General features: G+C 35.5%; 3 protein-coding genes across 3 annotated transcripts; 1 reads left to right on the top strand and 2 right to left on the bottom strand.

Annotated features, from left to right (window-relative positions):
* Positions 1-4,180: 4,180 nt before the first annotated feature.
* On the bottom strand, positions 4,181-4,495 carry MONOS_3292 (uncharacterized protein; the record flags this gene model as incomplete). The annotated part of the gene is made up of 1 exon (XM_067873281.1): positions 4,181-4,495. One exon carries the CDS (start codon positions 4,493-4,495, stop codon positions 4,181-4,183), a length of 315 nt encoding a protein of 104 aa, XP_067722999.1.
* Positions 4,496-5,241: 746 nt separating this feature from the next.
* On the bottom strand, positions 5,242-6,229 carry MONOS_17959 (uncharacterized protein; the record flags this gene model as incomplete). The annotated part of the gene is made up of 2 exons (XM_067870931.1): positions 5,242-6,135; positions 6,191-6,229. The coding sequence occupies 2 exons, from the start codon at positions 6,227-6,229 to the stop codon at positions 5,395-5,397; spliced, it is 780 nt and encodes a 259-aa protein (XP_067722998.1). The 3' UTR covers positions 5,242-5,394.
* A 4,632-nt stretch (positions 6,230-10,861) lies between these two features.
* Positions 10,862-18,070, top strand: MONOS_3293 (uncharacterized protein; the record flags this gene model as incomplete). Its single annotated transcript, XM_067873282.1, has 3 exons — positions 10,862-10,899; positions 11,081-14,540; positions 14,591-18,070. The coding sequence occupies 3 exons, from the start codon at positions 10,862-10,864 to the stop codon at positions 18,068-18,070; spliced, it is 6,978 nt and encodes a 2,325-aa protein (XP_067722997.1).
* Positions 18,071-21,173: the final 3,103 nt, after the last annotated feature.

Raw genomic sequence — 21,173 nt, 5'->3', positions numbered from 1 at the left:
ATGTTTTGAATCATGCAAATTGAGAAATGAAACATTCATTGAGGTTGTCTGCTGCACTATGAGGTCATTTTGTGAACTGAACGATCAGTTCAGAGAAATTTGCAAAGCAAATCATTTGTGCCTGAAGAGATATTGCAAGAAACAGAGTTGTGGATGAAGAAATCTTGCTGGGATAATGAGTTACTGACACTGTTTTGGGGGAAATCATCCAGTCAAGCAAAAGTTGTTCAAAATTATTTTATAAATTGTGCATTTTCCACAAACAATTGTGAAAGATCGAAAGAAAACACAGATTGGAAAGCTGAAGAGGCAAGGCGAAGAGAGTCGAAAAGAAAAGTGTTTGAAAAGATGGAAGAAAATGGAAATGAAAATGGAACGACAAACTTTTATGAAGCTTTTTGTTCAGATAAATGAAGTGTGTTCACCTTTTCTATTACTGTAAACTATTTTTGATTGTTGCAGGGGTCTGTGAAGAGAATGTGAAACACATTTTCATTCATTTCATTTTCATCTCTGAAAAGAAGAGAAATGAATAGAAAAGAGAAGAGATTTCGTTCTGGAGCAACAATTTCAGTTGAACACGAAGATTATTAAATAAAAGTTGTCCAATTCTTCATTCATTTCATTCAATGTTGATGTATTCATCTTTCACTTCAACTTTGCTCTTTCTTACACACTCTTTCTCTCTCATTTGTTCAATCGTTCATACAGCTTTCATCTTCATTTCAACAATTGTCATCTTCTTTTTTATCTTTCATTCCTCTTCTATTTCGACAAGGAAGACATCATGCATTTCGAATAAATTGGCGTTCAGCCGCTTTCAGATGACGAGTGAAATGGAAGTGATGTTCAATAATTCAAGTTTTGGTGAAATATCACAAAAAGATTTCTGAGAGAAAAAAGTGAAAGAGAAAGAAGAAAAAGAGGATTCAGCTCTGATTGTTTTGGGAATGGAAAGAACGACAATTGAAATGAAGAATGAAGGATTTCAATGAATGTGCTTCATGGGAGAAAAAGAAAAACTCAAATTTCATATTTTTTTTCTTATTTTGAAAAAGCAAATAAATACATTCATTAAAACAATTCAGAAAATTTAATTTCAGATTTTGTGAAATGAATAAATACGAAAATCATTTTTTTGAGATACAGAATGAAATGATTCTCTTTTTCTCAAACATACACAAAGTAATCTGCTAATTTTGTTGATAAACGATAATACCTTGTGTTCCGAAAAGAAATGATTTCATAAAAGCTGATGATAAAGTCTTCGTATCCTTCTTCCTCCATGCTTTCAAATATCTCCATAAGGATTGCCTTTTTTTTCGCTTGTTCCATTTCATTTTTCTCCTTTTCTACAAATCTTTCCGAAATATTCATTAAGAAAAACAAACAATCCTTAATGAATATATAATTCAAAGTTGATTGCTTCATTTCCTCCGAAACCAGATCAATTGCACCTTCCTTCAACAAAGCATCAATTTTCACTGCTCTGTTTTCCGCTGCACTTCGTTATGGTTTTATGTATTGTTCGTAAGTTTCTCCATGTTTATCTTTTGCTTCTCGAAACACCTGAACAACACAGTTGATTAGCCCATTATATTCTTCATTACACACTTTACATAAGGATAAGAAAATATCCAATGTGCACATCCATCTTATCAAAATAAGCTCTTCTTTTGATTCTTTCATTCCATTTATTCCTTCTTTTCTCTTCCAGTCAACGCATTCTCTCAGCTCTTCCAACTCTCTTGCTGCCTCTCGCACAAAATGCAGCTCATTCACAATCACTCCCATTAAACTGTGATCATGGCATAATCTCCTGAAAAAAAATTGCCAAGCAGATAGGGAAGCTAATTGAGTCAGATTGTGATGCTCCTGATGATATTTGATGATTTCTTTGATTTCACTGAGGTAAAGTTCTTGTTCGATAAACTGATTAGAAATAAGAAAAATATCAATACAACATAAAGGATATAGAAGTGAACATACACAATATTCGCAAATGTCACTCAATGCAAGCAAAGCCATTTCCACTTCTTTTTGTGTTTCCTCGTTTTCTTCCTTGTTCAATGCGACTTTCAGAAGACATTGCATGCAAGTCGAATGCAATCTCGATGAATCTAAACCTTGCATAAAAACATAGCACTCGCAAAGATCAACCAAAAGTTTTTCATTCTTTCCTTCATTTTTCTGCTCTTCCTCTATAATCATTTTCTCAAATCCATATTTCAATGAATAACAGTCTAAACAATTTTTAAACGTTCCTTTCAGCACTTTACAATACCCCAAATGTTTCAATAGCAAAAAGGCGTTTTCCAAAGGCAGTTTCCTGTTTTCAATCATTATCCAAAGTATCACTAATGTCTCTCCTGAGCAAACAAGTTCCAGTTCGTTTGCATCCATCCTCTCAATCATTTCATTTATTTCAATAATTTTCATCTTTTGTTCATCGTGGGACATCTCATAAATCTCATTTAACATTCCTCCAAAGTATGCTGACAATGAACAAAAATATTTTAAAAAAAAAAATCAACAAATAAATTGAAGCAAAAAGGAAATAAAAATTTCTCAAAGAACACCTTCAAAGATTTCTGCTGGTGAAAAATTGTAATATTCAAAGAAAATTTTTTCATTTTCTGAAATATTTATCAAGTTCATTTTTAATTTCGCTCAATTTATGTCTGAATAATTCAATACAAAACAATAAAACAAATTTCCCCATAGAAAATATTCGATTATCTTTCCAATAACAGGTACACACGCAATTGTTTTTAATTAATGAAAACATTCTCATTTGGGACAAAATTTTTTGCTTTCTGAATTTTGTTCCACTGAATAATTTCTTTTGTTTTTCTAAATTAAAACGATTTTCTGTATTTTTTGCATGAAACAGCAAGACTTATTATGATATAATTTCAGAAAAAGTTTGGAACAAATCTTTGTTTTTTTCACAAAACCTGAAATTTCATCCCATTTTGGATCACTTGATCGTAAATAAAAATATTGGGGAATAACTTTTGCTTTTTTTTTTAAAAAAAAATAAAATTTGTTCCAAACTTATTCTGCTCATATCATAATAAGTCAAACATCATCATACAAAATAAACATTCAAAAACTGATTTATAACAAAAAAGACACAAAAATGTCGGATGGAACAAAATTTTAAAAAAATAAAAATTTTCTTCCCATTTCCAAAAGAAGAATAAAATATTAAATATTACACAATCAAACAAAATTCTGAGTTACTCAAAAAATAATAACCAAAGAACATTCCCTTGAAAAAATTCAGCTTTTTGTTTTTTATGAGGAAGTAACTTTCATCATTTTTTTTAATTTTTTTCGTATGTCATTTTTTTTCCCTAAGACAGTTGGTAGAACAGTCTTTTCAATCGCTCATCTTCAAATTTTTGTGCAAAACTGACTTCTGTGATTTATTTGACACTTTCATCAAAGTTAGCTCTTCAAATTTTCTGAAAGTTTATTGGGAAAAAAAGAATATTAATTAATATAATTATAATTTGAAGAAGAAGGATAATAATAACACTAATATAATCGAAATCCATCCAATAGCATTTTTCACACATACAGCAAGAAAGAAAAAGAAAAAGAAAAAGAGATTCAAGCACACACAATCTCAACCCCCATCACACCTGAAGTACATTCGAATTGCAATCAGTGGGATGAATGGTACATTCACATCCAGCAGTCGCTCTCTGTATGTGTTCATACGCTGCACCATCGGCTGCATAAACTGGAACCAGAACACCCACACAGGCACCTCTTTCACCTTCGCGATGCTGATAAACTGCACCCTGTCAGCTTTTTTTCGGGTTCGTGCTGTCAATCACCACGCTCTTCCTGCTCTCCAGCTTAGCTGTCACTGCCTTTGCACTCTTCTTCATGCCCTTCAGCGCGTACCTGTTGATGTGCTCGAACCTTCCAGTCTTCAAAAAGAACCGCTTTGTGAACATCGATTTCCCAGACATTGACGTTCCCGCTAAAAGCACCATCTCCAACTCTGCACTCGCATCCTACACAATGTGCTCTTTGTCTAAAACAGACCCAGTTACATCTTTAAGTACGCTCGGCTTCGTTAACATCGGAGTGCCTTCTTTGAGCGTGCGCGGGTCAAACCCGTCAATCACGAACTTTGCCTTGGGGTTCTTCAGGAAATACTCCTCTAGCGTGTAGAAGTCAACCCCAACATTGATAGCAAACTTTCTGTCGCGCACGAATGTTCCTTTTTGTAGTCAAGTCGCCCGCTGTTTGCTGGCCTCCCACCAGCGTCGCCAACATAAATCTTTTCCTTCAGATTTGGATCTGTCCCTTTCAGTGACTTCAACACAAGCAGTTCCCACAATTCACAAGACGTCCTGCGAAAGCCATCCTCGCTTGTAGCAACACACATATCAATTGGTATTTCAACCGCCTTTTTGAAGTTGTCAAATTCTCCCATGATAGCAGATTCAGTAATATGCCCCTTAGAAATACCCATTTGATTGGAAATTATACCGACAAGGTACTAATCTTTATAACATTTCTTTAATGCCTCAGGAACGCATGGCTGCCAAAACTGCCAATCCGTTGGACCTGTGCAAAATTTGCTTCCACTTTTTGTTTTTGCCAAGTTTCCATCAAAATAAAAGCCTGCTATCCTTGTTCAGTTATCTTGATTCATAATTTTATATAATGCAATGTCATGATGAATCCATTTATTGCTATCCGATGGGGTGTTTGAATGGTTTTCTTCTTCAAATTGTTTCATGTTTCATTGTTGGCAAACACAATTATCTCATAAGAGATGAAGCAATATGTTTATTCACATTTGTTAAATAGAATAAAAGAAATTATTGCAATTGAAAAGTTCACGTTAAACATCAATGCATCAAATTAGCAAAAATCATAATTCTGAATGATAATTAAATCAAACAAATTTTTTTTCATATAATTGAATATATAAAAAGCATACATATGAAAGTGATAAAAAAGCAAAATTTAAAGCAAAAGTTTACAAAGAAACAAGTGATAAAAATATCCAAAATATGATCATACCCATAATTTAATTGATTATTCTTGACTTTCACAAAATAATTCTTTGTTTTAATATCTCTTGATGGGTAATTTTTAATGTCTTGATCTTAAATTTGTTTCAAAGTTAAATGATGCATATATTTCTTTGAGTGTTTATTTGTTTTATTTTCAATTTTTCGTTTCATCCTTTCAAAAAAATGATAAAAAGACTTTTTGTCAAAGCAACTCTAATGATAATTTTTACACATTTTGTGAAATGAATAAAAAGATAAAGATATTATTTTGGAGTTACAAAAAGAAAAAAATTAAAAAATTGATAAAATTGAATTGAATGATTTAAACCACAAAATAAGTTTCATTTTCTTAAACATTCACAAAATAATCAGAAATATTCAACGACAAATCAAGATAATATTTTTCATTAACAAAAGAAATTTCTCCATAAATGCTTGTGATGCAATCTTCATATCCTTCTTCTTCCATCCTTTCAAATATCTTTCTTTTCTTTTCTTTTCTTTTCGCTTCTTTCATTTTTTCTTCCTCCTTTCCTTTCAATCTTTCTGAAATCAAAGCAAAGAATTCAAAGCATTCGCCAGCCATTTCATCATCCAGTGTTGGCTGCCGAATTTCCTCCAAAACAGCATCAATTACTCCGCTTTTCAACAAATCATCAATTTTCACATTTTTCTTTTCTGCTGCATTTCTCAAGGGATAAATGCACAGGCTGCTAATTTCTCTGTAATATTCCCTTGCTGCTCGAAATAACTGAGCAATGCTGCTCATTAGTCCTGCCAATTCCACGTTACACAAGGTGCATGTCAAAAAATAATCAGCAACAACAATCAGCCACCTCTTAACCACAAACACTTCTTCATCTTTTCTCTTCCAATCTATACATTTTGTAAGATATTCGATTTCTCTTGCAGCTTCTATCGCAAAATGCAGATCATTCACAATATCATCTTCCAAACTTTGGTCATCGTAAAATCTCTCCATCAAAAACATCCAAGCAGATTGATATGCAAGTCGAGTCAGATTCTGATGCTCTTGATGATACTTGATGATTTCTTTGATTTCTTTGAGGTAAAGTTTTTTTTCAATTTTCTAATTAAAATCATATAAAAAAGTGTAATCAAAAATGAAATAGAAGTGAACATACAAAATATCTATTGATGCGACTTAATGCAAATAAAGCCATTTCCGCTTCTTTCTCAGTCTCCTCGTATTCCTCTTTATTCAATGCAACCTTCAGAAGACAGGGAACGCAAACCGGAAATAGATTTGAAGAAGCCCGCCTGTTCAACAAAAAATAGCATTCGCAAAGATCAATAAAAAGCTTTTCGTTTCTTTCCTCTTTTTTCTTCTCTTCATCAGAAATCATCTCCTCAAATCTTCTGCACAGCAAAGAATTATGAAAGTTAAAACTATGCAAATTCAAACGAATTTTGTTATTTCCAATACACTTCATCAGCAAAATAACATTTTCCATCGAAAGTTTCTCTTCTTCGATCATTTCATGAATTTTGTTGAACATTTCAAGATTGAGGAAAAAAAACAACTCTTCTTCATTCATTTCATCAACCATTTTATTCATTTCCTTAATTTTCTGTTTCTGTTCGGATTCAGTGAATTGTTCCAATTGTGAAAGTTTCTCTAAAAAAAGATGTAAAATCAAAAGAGAAAAAATTCATTGATTTATTAAACCATTCGTTTCTTTTAAATTCTAGCATACTCAGAAATATTTGCTCATATGAAGGTGATTGCGTGACCGCAGAATGAGTCCAAAACTAAAATAAATACATTTTTGGAATGTTGAAGGAATATTCGCATCAAAAAATAAAAATACTCTTGCCAAAATGCCCTTTAAAAAATAACTTAAAAATTTCCCAAGTATCATTCTGACTTTTGTCTCAAAACAAGCAAATCAAAAAGAAGAAAATCAGATCTCCTTTTCGAATGATAAATAAGGGTTTACAACCCATAATTTTATAAGTGAAGATTTTTGATTGATGATGCGATTTGTTAAAACTTTGTTTGTGCTGTTTTGGATGTGCAGTTACAGATGCATCCATGTGAGCTATAGTACTGCAGAAGAATAGGGATTTTGCATGGAGATGGAGGAGCGGGTGGCTGTTTGCATCGGTCACATTTGAAAAGCGAATTGGTGGAGAAACTCAGCATGAAATTTGAACTTGGTCAAACATAGCAAAACATATGAAGGAACATCGGCTGCGATATTTTGAATGGGAAATAATTAATGAAAGATGCAGAAAAAGCGAGCAGAATATCAAAAAGATTGAATTGAACTGCTTGTTCATTTCGAGGGAAATGTTGTGTACTAGGGATATCTTCAGCACAGAATTTGTTTTATGTGAGTTTTCATTGGGGGAAGATTTTGTGGAAAAGGAAAGTGAATTGGGGGATTGAACAATGGAGGAAACGAGTTGAGCAAGACAATCAGCAGGCCTCAATTACAATGACATTTGCATTTTGTTCGAATTTTGCAGGAAAATCATCAGAAAAGATTAGTCATTGAATTGGGTTTTGAAAAGGAGTTAGTTTGGAGAATATGTGTTCTCATCTGATATCACAGCCAGCTCCACAATTGACTCTCTGCTTTCGATGATGTTCTTTGCCATTCATTTATTGTCCAATTATCTGTTTATTTTAAATGGCAAGAGGCAATTTTGGAGAACAAGAAAGCCAGATGAGTTGATAATTACCAATTCATTGGAGATGGGAAAATATTTCAATGTCAAAAAGATGGTTTGATTTTTTTTTATTTCATTCATTTTTCTCTAAAGGTGTACTTTTAATGAATACAAAATGACTATGAATAGGAATGCTATGGAAAGAAGCCTTTTTATCTTTTTTCAAAACAGCCAGAAGTTTTGAGATTATTCTTATTTGCATCACATTCAACAATGGCATTCGTGACTTCTACCGTCATTATTGCATGCTGCATAGCCTAATAATGCGTTTCATGAGCTTGAAAGAGAAGAAGCAGTTTGCTTGGAATAAACATTGAGAGAGTGTGGCAGAAACGATGTTTCTTCTGAGCAGATGAGCTTTCTGAACATTCACATTCAGAAATCTCTAACTTTTGATGATTCTCAACATGCAGCATCATCTTTGGCATCTTTCCTTCTTCTTCTTCTTCTTCTTCTTCCTCTTCTTTTTCTCCTTTTCGTCTTCTCTTTTTGTCTTTTTCCTCTTCCTTTTTCATTGAAAAAAAGTTCATTTGCTTTTTACAACCACGTGTGATGTTTAGCAGTGGATATAGCATTTTGTGTCGCATCGGATGAAGGCAAAGGCAGGCAAATTGTCGTTTCATATGCAAAAGATGGAGCAGAATCTGAAGCAGTTGAGATTTTTTGGGGAAGAGCTTTGACAAGGAAGAATGAGTGATGAAGGACAGACAGGATGAAGACTCATCTGCATCCTTTTCATTTTTATTCTTTTCCTTTCCTTCTTTCTCAGCATTCGTCTTGGCATCTGATTTCTCTTCTCGCATCTTTTCTGCCTTGTTCGCAAAACAACATTCACTTTCAGCTGTTCCAGTTGCATCAACAACGAGAAAGAGAGACAAATTGATTTGGACTCTTTTTGGTGGAAGAAGAAGAAGAAGTGCGGATGGTCTGTGAGGAATTCGCAAACTTGTCGAAGAAGCTTTTGAATGATCTAAATCTTCACATTGTGAATTATGGCTTTTTTCTGAAATATTTTTCGCTTATTTTTTTTTCCGTAAATTTTATTTAATCAATTAATCAAAATTTACTATTCCAAATTTTGAGTTTTTCAAACAAAAACCAAACAACAAATCATTATTTTTGAGATTTATAAGAAGTTGTATTATCTTATTTATCTTTATTAATTATTTTGACGCTTGTTTTGTATTTCATGTTTTCAATCTTTCTGTTTCACAGAAAATTTCATTTCAAAATCATTCGTTGTGCAAATTTTTGAGAAATAGCGTCACAATATTCTGAAATAAGTTAATTACAGAAATTTAATTAACCAAAAAATGCATTCCTAATGTTCACATGAAAAATATGAAATTTTTGAATAATTTTTTGTGACTTTTCCAAAATAAAGAATTGTGACAACAAACAAAAACCTAATAAAAGTTAAAAAAAATTTTTTTCAAATTCGTATATTAATGGGAAATGGATTCTCTAAATGCAATGCGATTTTTCAAAATAAACCTCCGAATATAATAATAATATGGGGCAGAAACATTTTGACATTTTTGTTTTTTTCGGCAACAATTTCCCTTACGAGCTCCTTTCCAACATGAGAGCTGCATTTTATATTTGTGCATTGATTACGCTCGGTTCTAAATGCCGGAATATGGAGGACATTGCTGAAAGACAAATTCAACAAAAAGTGAACGAGGAGGTGCAGAAAGATTTGATCAGCATTGCAGATAAAATTTATGAGGATAACGATAATTTATTCAATTCACTGACGAAAGTTATAAAACCAGCTGACAATAACATTTGCTGTATTCAAACAACTTTAAAAATCATCAACACCTCTTTGTGCGTCGCCCATCTCACATCGGCGCCTCTCGCTGGTTATCCGATCCTCGCTGCCCAACACCACTCATCTGCTACTATCCTCTCCTCCACTTGCCAAGTTAACCCAGCACCAAAATCTCCACTTTTCCTCTCTGCGCATGCCTCCCTCTCCCTCACAAACTTCTCCCTCACTACCCACCAACCAGCCATCTTCTCCTTCCCCTTCTTCTCCACCCCAAATAATCTCCTCCCAGATGCCCACTCCCCAATCCCTGCTTCCTTCTCCATCTCCCACTCCTCTTTCTCCTCATTCATCTCCCTAATCCAGCCATTCCTTTTTTCTCCTTCTTCCCTCTCTTCCCCATCCCCTCTCCATCTTCTTCCCTTTCCCTTTCTCCTTCATCTTTCTCATCCTCATCCTCATCATCTTCTTTTTCTTTCCCTTCCCGTTCCTCTTCCCCTTCTATTTCCTCTTCCCCTTCCCTTTCCCCTCTCCATAACCATCGCCAATCCCATCCCCACCTTCAAATCCACCTCAATCTCCATCTCTCAAACACCCTCTTCTACAACATCTCATCTCCTCAATCCCCTCTATCACTTTCATCCCTTCCCTCCCACTCACTCAACCCATTCACCTCAACAACCTCTTCCTCTTCTTCCTCTTCCACTTCCACCAACACCAACATCAATTCAATCCCCTCCTTCTCTCTTCACTCATCCCTCTCCATCCACTCATCCATCTTCAAACACACCCACAACCCCATCGATGGAACCATTCTCCCCAACCTCAACAGCCCATTCACTTCCCTCTCTGTCTTCAATGCCTCTTTTCTTCACCAAACACACTCTTCACCAAATGCTGCTGTGGTTCATGTTGGAACAGAATCTCAAAAATTGAAACTTGAAAGAATGTACTCATTCGATTTGAATAGTCATCGCTTCGAATGGTGTTTTTGGAATAACTCAAATTCTGGAAATGACTATGGAGGTGCGCTTTATGTTGTTTTCCAAAATGCAAATCTCACAATCACTTCTTGTTTATTCAACAATTGCTCAACTACTGGAAATGAATGTGGTGGTGGAGCGCTATTCAGTTACTGTTTGCAGAATGAAAATATTTCAAATTCAAATTTCACAAACTGTTCTGCTCCTCATGGAGGAGCAGCTTGCATTGATGGAAGACAAACTTCTTCCGTTTATTCATTTTTAGATAACAGAGTGGAAAGTTGTAAAATAACAAGCACAATTGGAACGGGTATTTATTTTTTTATTGGTGATTTTTCTTCAAATGGTCAATTAGTGTTCACCAAATGCAAGTGTATATCAAATTCTGGTGGAGATTCAACTGGTTCTCTTTCATTTTATAATCCTCCGAATAAAAAACCAAGCCAATTTTTGGTTAATGATTGCCAATTCGTAAACAATAAATTGACTGCTTCTTCGACATATGGAGGTGCTGCCATTTTCTTCTATTCAACTTATTCCTGGATGAATGGAATAAAATTCATCACTTTTTGTTTTTTCGATAGCAACACAGCTGCAAATGGAAGAGGAAACGATGTGTTCTTCAATGGTTACGAAATTACTCAATCCCCATTCCAGCAATGCGGATCAACAACCCCTATAAACAGAGTGTGGAACTGTGGATCTGCAACAAATGAATTGTACAACAATTGGCTTCCCCTCATTGCAACAAGCATAATCGTTGCAGATAGCGGAGAAGATATCGAGGCCTGTGGAAGGCCACAATTGACCCCATGTGGTACAGTTGAATATGCTCTTGGATGTGTAAAAGCAGTACAAGAATCTTTAATCACCCTCCTCACCTCAACATTTGTTCCTCTTCAAACACTCACTTTTCGTGCGGTTGACACAAAAATCATCGGAAATGGAACAACCGTCACCACTATAGCATCCAGTGGAATTCCTCAGCATGCAACATTCACTTATTCTTCTCCCTCATCTTCTTCACCAGATCCATCTGCCTCGTCTGCCCTCTTCCAACAAACACAGGGATCCCTCACAGTCTCTGTCCTCGCCATCGCTCACAACTCCACAAATCAAATCACCCCCATCCTCTTCCATCTCTCCCAAAACTCCCCTTCCCTCAAACTCAACACAACCACCATCACCGGAACAACCCCATCTTCATCATCAATCACAACCCCCCTCTTCTTCCTCACTGCTGGCTCCCTCGCCCTCAACCACACAGCAATCACAAAACTCTCCCTCAGCAGCCAAAGCATCTTCCACCTCACCTCCCTCACCACTCCCCTCACTTTCACCTCCTCCAACATCACAGATATCACCTCCACAGCCTCCCCCGCCAGCTGTGTCCTCTCCTCTGCCACCTCCCCTGCCCTCTCCCTCTCCCTCACAAACTGCACCATCACCAACATCAACTCAGCTCCACAAAACCAACAGAATGCCACCAATGACGGGTGCATCTCATTCGCCTCATCTGCCCCCGCCAACACATTTTCTGTGATGAACTCCACCTTCTCCACCTGCTCTGTGAGCGAGGATACAAGTTCTGGAGGAAAAGGCGGTGCTCTCATGATCGAGTTCAACCAATTCTCACAAGTATCGGAATCCTCCTTTTCCATGATAAATGTGATGTTTTCAGCCAACAAGGCCAGTGTCGGAAGAGATATGTATTTTGTGTGTGAATCCCTTGTCGCTTCTGTGAACGAAACTTCCTTCGCCTTCATGGGAAGCATCACTCAGAAAGACAATTCGATTGTTGGGCATGATAGAACAGAAGCATTCGGTGATTGGGATATCGACTTGTTCATATTCTTTGATGGATTCTTTGATGATGCAATATTTGTCGATGGAATATCTGGAGTAGAGGAGGTGTATTGTGGATTGGAGAAGGCGCCATGTTTGAATGTTAATTATGGGATGGATCATCTGAAGAGATCGCAGAATTTAAAACAGGAAATTGTTATGTGTTCAAAATCTTCTTTAACGGGATGTGTAGATGTGGGAGGGATGAATGTGAAGGCCAAAGCTGAGACATTTGTGGAGATAGAATGCCAAAGAGAAATTAGTGGCTTTGAAGAATGCATTCTGAAATCAGCTTCTCTGACAGAAATGGAGTTAATTGGGATTGTTGTCCCCTCGAGTTTTAGCAGAACAATTTCATCAGTGATCGAATCGAGCAGTATAAATGGGGAATTGCACATGAAGAACTGTGAGATGAGTGTGGTTGGAGGGAAGCAAAACACAATTGGATATTTCTTGATCAAATCAACTGGGAAGATGGTTGAGTTGGACTCTGTCACGATATCAGATGTGAACTCAACAGTTTCGTTGTTTTCAATTTCGCTTTCCTCAGCAAATTTGAATGAACAGGAATACAGACTGAAATTGTTGAATTGCACACTGGAAGGATTGGAGATTGATGGAAGTGGAGAGGCAACACTGTTTGGAGGGAGCATGGGGATTGGAATGGTGATGAATGGAAGCAGAATTGAAGGGGCATTATCAGAGAAGAGCAAAGAAGGAGGAGCACTGAAGATAGCATTGAGTGAAGGAGGATATATTACAATTCAAGAGAGTTCATTTGTTGGATGTATTTGTGAGAATGGAGTTGAAGAAGGAAAAGGAGGAGGGATATATCTGGATTGCAGTTCAAATGAAGGAGAATTTCGATTTTCATCGATATTGTTTTCTGGATGCTCAGCAACAGTTGGGAAGAACATGTTTGTAAAGAGCAGCAATCTGGTGAACAGTGTGAAAATAGAGCGTTTTGCAATTGTAAACACAGATTACAAAGATGATGGGAATGCATTTGTTGGGGAAGACGGAAAATATGGGGAAATGGATCTTCGAGTGTTTCTTGTTTCTTTAAAGCGGATTGAAGTTACTGTATCAGCAGATGGACATGACACATTGGGATGTGGAAGTGAAAGATTCCCTTGTCAATCGATGAAAAGTGGAATTGACCACATTGACAGAAGTGGAGCAGTTGGAGAAAGGAAAGTGAAAGTGAAAGATGAAGGGACAATTGAAAATGTTTTTTCGTTCCAGGATGCACTTGTGATTGATGGGTGTGTGAATGAAGGAGATGCCATTAAACATAAGACAGCTTATTTTGAAAAGACGATCAATGGAGATTCTGCATCCAAAATTGTTATTTCATCAATTAAGACACTCAGCTTTTTAGCTTTGGAATTTCGAATCCCAAGTCAATTTCAACCAAGCATGAATTCCTTGATTTCATCAAGCGAACGTCTTCAACTTGAAAGCTGTTTGTTTGAGATTCAATCATCAACAGATATTGCTCAATACTCATTGATATCAACAACAACTGGAAGTTGCACTTTGAAGGGATGCAGTTTGGCAGATTGTTCGTTTATCATATCTCCATTGGTGATGGCTTCATCTATTTTGCTTGAAAACTGCAACTTTTCAAACATTATGAACACTGGAAGCGGTGAAGAAGGAGGTGTTGCAAGAGTGACATTGAAAGGGAATGAAAAACTGGAGATAAAATCGACAAATGCAACATCTTGTTCGCTTTCATCAAGAAATGGAAAAGGTGGATTCTTGTGTCTGGATTGTCAAAATTGTTTGAATGAGAAGCCATTTCTTTTAGAAAACGTCTCGTTTACAAACAACAGTGCGGCCATTGGTAAGAACATGTTCATTTTGGAAAAGGATTTTTATTCTTCTGTGACAAATGACTCATTCAAGTTTGATTATTCATCAATGAAAGATGATAAAACTCTTTTTGTTGGGAGTGATGATTTTCATTCAAACAAAGATTTGTTCATGTTTCTGATTCCATACAGCTCATCTGAGATATTTATCTCATCAGATGGATATGATGTGGCAAGATGTGGAAGTGAGGAAGAGCCTTGTTTTACAATGTGGAAAGGGATGGAAAACATGAAAAAGGAGAATGGAAATAAAACAATTCAGATTGAAGGATCAACTATCATTCGAGATTCATTCAATGTGTCCAATTATCAGATCAAAAAAGTGTGAAGATGGGAGAAGAGAATGTGAAAGCAATATTGAATTTTGAAAAGGCAATTGGAATTCAACTGGAATATTTCATAGAAAATTATAATCATCTTGAATTGAGAAATATCCAACTTCGACTAACATCTGGATTTGACAACTCAGCCAAAACGATTATTTCAAACAAAAATGGAGATTTGGTGATAATTGGATGTGCATTCCATTCAGAAGCAGGAATGAACAATGGATTTGATTGTGTGTTTGTGGGTGCGATCGGAGGAACTGTGGAAGTGAATGATTTGTCGATGGAATCGTGCAATGTTGGAAATAGCATTTTTGCAATTAACAATGCTGGAATTTCTTGCCAGTTGAAGAATGTTCGAGTGAAATTGTTGAATGAAAGAGTCGGATGCCTTCTTCTGATCAAAGGACCTGAATTAACAACAAAGATTAATGAAGGAGGGGAGGAAATGAATCTCAACATTGATAATTCATCATTTTCAGGAGTAAAGAGAATTGGAAATGGAGCAAGCGTTTTGGAATTAAAGAGTGAGAAAAAGATCAATTTGGTGGTGAATGAGAGCCACATAACGGAGGATAAAGCAGAAACAAGTGAAAAAGGAGGGGCAATATTCTTCACATTGTGCGCATCTGGATCAATGAAGATGATTGAAACAACAATCAGTCATTGCAGCTGCAGCGGTGACATGGGGAAAGGAGGAGGAGTGTATTTGGCAACAAAGGAAAGAGGGGAATTGAATTTCGCGTTTATGGGAATGAAATTCAGTAACAACAAAGCAAAAGTGGGGAATGATATTTTCATTGAGTGTAACAACATCACATTGCAGATCAATGAAAGTCAATTTCAATTTGATCTTCGGGATATTCATTTCATCCGTGATGATGCGATATTTGGAAGAGATCTCTGCGATTACCCAAGCGATACTAATCTGATGGAATTTATTACGATCCATCAGAGTGACACAATTATTGTGAGTAGTTTAAACGGCTCAAATGAAAAGCAATGTGGAACAAATGCTCTTCCTTGTGATTCAATTAATCATGGACTAATGCATCTGACTTCGGAATATGTGAGTCTATTGTATGTTGACACAAAGAGCGCAATTGAAGAAGAGATTAATTTGAAGGAAATGAGTTTGAGTTCAAAGAGCAGAGACTTGTGTAAAGTTGAAGTGAAATCAGGGATTGAAAAAACAAGAGAGACATTGATCACAACAGCAGGAACAGTTTCATTGTTGAGAGAGAATTTTGTGTTTGATTCAGATTTCATCTCTTCACATGAATCACTGATATCACCAGATGGAGGGATTCTTGAAATAATGAATTGTTCATTCACAACAAAACAATTTATGGAAAAAGGAAATATGACTTTTGAAAACATTCCATTTCACATTATTAAAATGGAAAAAGGAGAATTACAGCTTGATGCATGCACAATATCAAATCTTATTCTTCAAGAATCTGCATTGCATTTTTCATCACCACTTCCTTCAGTTATTGATTCATTAACAATTAACAACTCAACAGCTAAAACTTCTCTAATAATTATTCATGAATGTGGAAAATTAACAATCAAGAATTTCAACTCAGAAAATATCACAGTTGAAGGAAATGAAGAAACATTAATATCTTGCTTGTCAATGAAAAAGACGATGCAATTTTCAAATTGCACAATAGGTGGAGTCGGTTCAAAGACCAAAAAAGGGAAATTGATGAAAGTGGAGAATTGCACAAATCTGAAAATGGACAGTTGCATTTTTGATGGAAGTTCAAAGGAAAGAAATGGACAATATAAGAATAAGGAAGATGAAATATGCAGATGGGATAGATCTCTTGTTGATATTGTGAAGAGTTCTGTTTTGATGAAAGGCACAACAATAACCAATTCAGCAGAAGGTGGAATAACAATGAGTGGAGGAAATGTGAATATTGATAAAGGAGAGTTTTTGAATAACAATCCATCTGTTGAAGGATATCCATCAATTAGAAAAAATATTATCTGTTCAGATTCTGGAACATTGAATGTGGTGAGTTTGAAGGGAGGAGATGGATGGAAGGATAACACATCTCTTTGGATGTTGAATGATGAGTGCAGTTTTGAAGGGATTGTTTCTGAAAGGGATTCATCATTCTTTATTCCTGTGTTGGAGAGTGTGGAAGCAAAAGAAGAGACAGATAGAATGAAATTGGCATTCAAAGGGATGCTTCTTGTTCCGTGCAATTTGTCATTCTCAGTTGTGAAGAGGAAGGGAGAAGAGAATGAGATTGAAAATTATGATTTTGATTCAAATGGATTCTTATCGGAAAGAGAAGCAGAAGGAAGCGTGGCAAAAGATCTCATCGGCAATTGTGAAGACGAAATTGAAGTGAGTACATATATTTTGTTTGGCAATGCAGAGAATCCTTCATCAACTGATTCTTTCATTTTGAAGAACAAAAGTGAGATTGAGCCAAAAAGAGAAGAAAACATTGTTGAAAGTGGAAACAAGACTGCATCTTATTGGATTATCATTGTTCTTGTGTTGTCAATGTTATTTTTTATTGTTTTGGTTGTATTTATTTTGTTTGTTATTCGATGGAGAAAAGTGAAGAATGAGGCAGAAGATCTGAGAGAGATTGTGAATGATAACATCAAAAAAGATCCAAAGGCATTTGAGATGGTTACGATGGAGATGTCGCCTGAGGAGCAGTGGAGGAGAGCAGAGAGGGAAGGAGAGAAGAAGAACGATGAAAGGATAAAGAAAAGGGTTTTTGCGAAAAGCTTGGGACACTCCGAGTCATCAGATCATTTATTGAGTGAAAGTGAATCAACTGAATACATTCTTGGGAGAAATTCAGACAAGATTCCTGACTGGGCACTGGAGGAAATGGATGATAAAGATGATGAAGAGAAGAGGAAACGAAATCCTTCGCCATCCGTCTCATCCACTTCAACAACAGACACTTCAGACACTGATTCAACATTTGTTCGAGGGGAAGATCTGTGCCCAACCACCTCATCCATGTCAAACTTGGTTGACGCGATGGCCTGTTCGTCTCCTTATGAGAAGCTGATTGTGGATTTGAGGGATTCGCTGTTCATGCTGCTTCATGGAAGGAATGAGAAGAAGGAAATGGAGATAGGCACTTTGCAGGAAAGAGAAATGACAGCTGCACAGATACTATTTTGGGTAGCAAATCTTGCTCTCCACTCCTTTGATGAAATGGAAAACCCTCTTCAATCGATGACCAATCTCAGTCCACACATTGTGTTGTTCTCTGAGCACATGGTTATCTGCATTGTCATGCACTCAGACCTTTTATCAGATGATTCAGATTCATCTTCCATATCATCCACTGTAACTATTGTTTCATCTGCAAGTGATGATGACAATGAAGACTCTCTTCCTTCATCAGCCTTTGAGGATGACTCAGATTTCAAAAAAGAGTGTTTGAGGTGGAAGGCACCAGAACTGTTGATCAACAAGAACAAGGAAGCAGCAAAAGAATCAGCTCCATTCTCAATTGGGATGGTGCTGTGGAAGTGACTGAAACTGAAGATTCCTTTTGGAGAGGACGAGGCAGAGGTGGCTGGGCAGAAGATAGTGAATGGAGAGATGCAGGAGATGGGGGAAACGGGATCGGAGGCTTTAAGGGAGTTGGGAAATCGATGTCTGTGTGTGCAGTGGGAAGAGAGGCCGAGTCTTCGAAGTGTGAAGCGAGAATTGATTGGGCATTGTGGAAGTTGCTCGACAATGATGACAGCGACAGACGCGATTGATTTTGATTATTGAAACATTGAAGGAGAGAGTTTGGCGAGACAATTCAGAGAGGAGGAGTAAATGTTTGGACAAATGATTGTCTGCGTTTGTGAATAAGCGAGAAAGGAGAACAAATACAGGATTCTGAGCATACGCTTGTGATGAACTCTTTTTAAGTGTTGAATGTTGAATGAAGTTTGTGGAAGAGCTTCATCTTCAAAAAGTGATTCATTAGCTAAAATATTCGCCTTTTTTTTTTCTCACAAAAGAGAAAAGAAAAAATATTTGAAAAAATGAAGTTGATTTATGATTCATGAATGGAAAGAGCGATTTTCGAATCGTGATGTATTTTGTGGCTGGATGATTGAGTCAATGGATTTGTTTTGTTGTTAATGCATTTCATTTGAGTTTGTATGTATTTCACCTCAAAAAACAAGATTATTATTTTTGTATTTTTGCGTGTTTGGAATTGTATTTTGTTTGTGTTTGTGTTTGTGTTTGTGTTTGTGTTTGTGTTTGTGTTTGTGTTTGTGTTTGTGTTTGTGTTTGTGTTTGTGTTTGTGTTTGTGTATGTATTTTTTTCCAGATATGTTTTCCATGCAGATTATGTTGTTCTTGTGTGAAAAATCCAGTCAATATGTTTGAAATATGTATTTTCGTCTCTATATGTAGTTTTTCAATGTTGATGATTATTTTAGGAATGCTTCATTGTTTTCTTTCAATCATAAATAGTTAATGCATGCTTTTCTATTTTGCAGATATGCAATTTCCCACATTCATTCAATGAATATGTGAAACATTGCAATCTATTTTTTTTTATTGCTGAGCGTCAGCTTGTTCAAGAATCTTTGAGTGCTTCTCAATGCATTTCGTTGTGCATGTGTGACATAATGCAAAATTTGATTTTTTGAAGTTACTATTGGCTGTTTGGATTGTGGTGAATATTTCGCTAACTGTTTGTATTTATCTCTTTTTGTGTTTGACATTTCTCTTTGAAATTCTCGTTAATGAAACAAAATGAATAAAAATTCCTTCTTAACGTATTTGTTTACAGTGATAAAGATCGAAATAAAGTGAAAATTGAAAGAGGAGAAAACTTATGAGGATCATCAATCGAGAAAATGACAAAACTTTTATTCCAATTCAATTCTTTTCGATATAATGTTTAATGATTAAAAGACAATTAAAAACTATTGTGAAAATATCTTGTTTCTTTTCAGAAGTTTTAACAAGAAAGAAAAAAAAAAATATTTCACAGGAGCAATTTTCAATTGTGAGAATTCAACACCGAAAAGGAAAAGAATGTTAGAAAAAATACGTTTTTTGATTAAAAAATTCACAAAAATATAGATAGTTGGACGGTCACTCACTATTCATGTTAATTGATAAAAGTTGGCAACTGTAATTATATAATTTAAATGGTTGTTTCAGTTGAACAGATTTGTCAATCTTAAAAATAAAAATTCCTTTGGAATTATCAACTTTTAATTTATCTTAATTTGAAACAGTTTTAATAGGATTCATTCCAAAATTTGATTAACAGTTCATTTCATCCATCTTGTCTCGAAACACTTCAAAAACAAAAGCTTCATTAATTCGTTCCTTCTTCAACGCCTGTTAAACAATAATTTTAAAAAAATTCCTTTAAATATACATATTTCAAAGGCGCTGAACTGCACGCCGAGCCTTGTTTGCAAGATTCGAACAGGATATATGAGAAAAAAGGTTCCTGAGAAAAAGAACATGTTGATGACTCCGAAACAAGAAAAACTAGTCATGGAAATTCAAAAAAATTTGAGAAATTAAAGAAAGCAAATCACACCGAAAACACAAAGAGCCGTTGTTGCGAAAGTTTGTAATAAAACGCCTTTTCACAATTTACATTCTTCATTCATGAAAAGGAATATCGAAATATTGATGGTAGTCTCTTTAAGTGTGAGAGACGAAAAAAGGATGAAAATTTTGGAACAAAGCATTATTACCTGGAAAAATCATTTGACTCAATGTGTGAATGGAAAATATTCTTCAAAGATTTTTTGTGCTGATGAATTAGGTTATCATGCCTATGAAGATACAAGAAAGGTGAACCTTATTGTTGGACAAAATGAAAATCGTGAAATTGATTGTAAACCTGTGGACAAAAGAGAAAAAAGGATTTCATTGCTCCATTGGATTTCGCTTGATGGAACTTCTGTTCCTCCTTGTTTTCTCGTACAAAAACCATTCAACATTAGAACCTTTCATTCTCTAGGTTATCAAACTGGAATTCATGGTTGTGAAGATATTGGAAATTCGTCTTATTTCGCAAAGGAATTGTATGAAAACTGAATTGAGAAAGTTCTCATTCCTCATATCAACATCAAAAGAATGATTTTGCCAGATAAACATGCACAGGCTGTGTTAATGTTTGATAGTTGCCGAATCCACATGTCAGATAATGTATTGACTTGACTTGCCAATGAAAATATTTTCCTCTTGGTCTTTCCTCCGAATACAACACATTTGCTGCAGTCATTGGATTTGTTTATATTCTCTCTTTGGATGCTTCAGACTCAACAAGAAAAATCTGGTCCAACATAAGATATGGTGGAACAACTATTATGGGTTGCAGTGAATTCCATTCTGCAAGTTTCTTCATCGATTAAACTTTTTTTTCTGCTTTTAAAGAAAGTGGACTTGTGAATGATTTTCACAAAACTCCTTCAATCATGCAGATCTTCAAAGAAAGCTTTGAAAAAGTTATTGAAATTGTGAAATTTTACAACAAATCATTGCAGCTTACATGTGCAAAAAAAATGAGACAAACAAAGGGAGGTGAATGGGGAATAATGAACATCGACAGAATGCCAGTTTATTTTGATCTTCTGCAATCGATTTCTCTATGTGAAAC

This window comes from Monocercomonoides exilis (assembly GCF_001643675.1).
Source record: "Monocercomonoides exilis strain PA203 chromosome Unknown scaffold39-1025343, whole genome shotgun sequence".
Classification (NCBI taxonomy): Eukaryota; Preaxostyla; order Oxymonadida; family Polymastigidae; genus Monocercomonoides; species Monocercomonoides exilis.
This window is presented reverse-complemented; position numbering and strand designations above follow the sequence as displayed.